Source organism: Corylus avellana, chromosome 10, assembly GCF_965113065.1.
Source record: "Corylus avellana chromosome 10, dhCorAvel1.hap1.2, whole genome shotgun sequence".
Lineage (NCBI taxonomy): Eukaryota > Viridiplantae > Streptophyta > Magnoliopsida > Fagales > Betulaceae > Corylus > Corylus avellana.
This window is the reverse complement of record NC_142499.1, coordinates 20,147,786-20,149,030: the sequence shown is the minus strand read 5'-3', so window position 1 is coordinate 20,149,030 and position 1,245 is coordinate 20,147,786. Positions and strand designations below refer to the sequence as shown.

Below are 1,245 nucleotides of genomic sequence, written 5' to 3'. Positions count from 1 at the left end.
ATCATCTTGTTCCAATAATATTTTCAAAGTGTTTTTTGAGGTTTCATCCTGTCCCAGTTCTAGTGCACCTTCCTGCCCCTACGCCATCGCTAATTTGTTGTAATGGTCCCTTAGAGTTTTACCTGGTAATCCCATCTCGGCATCTCTCCATTTAAGCAGTGCTTTGGTGCAGCATAGCATATTGCTTTGTAAGACAGCCCATGGGTTGACATATTGCCCAGGTGGAATACTAGGCCATGCCTTCTATGTCTTTTGGATCAAAGTTCGGCAGCTGCCATCAAGCTCCCACCCAGCCTCATATTTGAATGTGTGCCGACCCTTATGCCTACCCCCAGAATTGTTTAATGTCAAAAGGAGAGGAAAATGGTCTGACCATACAGCAGCCCCAATCACTATTTTTGCATCATGAAAACTGTCACACCATCCCCGATTAGCAACCGCTCGATCAAGTCTCTCCTTCATAAAATCCTCAGCCTCTCTACAGTTACTCCATGTGTATTTCGGGCCCCTATATCCCAAATCTAAGAGTTCACAATCCTCCAACACCCGTTGGAAAGCTTCCATTAGACTTCTTTGACGTCCACTCCCACCAAATTTTTCATCAAGGCATATAATCTCATTGAAATCACCGATGCACATCCAAGGGCCCGGTTCCATCCTAGCAATGTATCGCAACAAACTCCATGACTCCACTCGCTTACTAGGATCCAGATGACCATAAAAACCGGTAAACTTCCATGGCGAGTCGGCTGAGGAAGGACAAACTTTTGCATTAATGTGCCATCGGCTATAGTTTTGAATTTCAATCCCCATATCGGCCAACCAAAGCAATGCCAAAACTCCGCTCCTTCCCACACAATCTACCACAACCATATAATCATATCCCAAATGAATTCTCACCATTTCCAAGCGGTCAGCACGTAATTTAGTTTCCATTAATAAAACTATCGTGGGTTTCTTTTCCTTCGAAACTGTCCGAGGGTTCCCAAGCCCCCGGCAATTCCAACTCAATATACTCATTGCTGTCAGCGGGGGCGTTGCACAGCCGCCGCCAATCTAGAACCATATTTATTTTCTTTTGAGGCCCCTCCAGTAGGCTTACTACTTTTTCCACCCGATGTCTGTCCCTTTTTTGCCAGCTCCTTTCCTCCTCCCGAAAACTCTCGCACTTTCTTTTTCCCGTGGGCCCCATCATATTCCCCATGAAATTGCACCCCAAACCCCACTTTTGTTTCCCGTATCCAC

At 45.8% G+C, this 1,245-nt stretch overlaps 1 protein-coding gene across 1 annotated transcript; it reads right to left on the bottom strand.

The window, feature by feature from the left end:
* Positions 1-243: 243 nt before the first annotated feature.
* On the bottom strand, positions 244-936 carry LOC132162445 (uncharacterized). Its single transcript, XM_059572684.2, has one exon. It carries the CDS (start codon positions 934-936, stop codon positions 244-246), a length of 693 nt encoding a protein of 230 aa, XP_059428667.2.
* Between the last annotated feature and the right edge of the window lie 309 nt (positions 937-1,245).

What these genes read in the sequence shown, in the direction of transcription:
- LOC132162445 (XM_059572684.2), bottom strand. Translation starts at nt 936, where the DNA reads ATGGAAACTAAATTACGTGCTGACCGCTTGGAAATGGTGAGAATTCAT.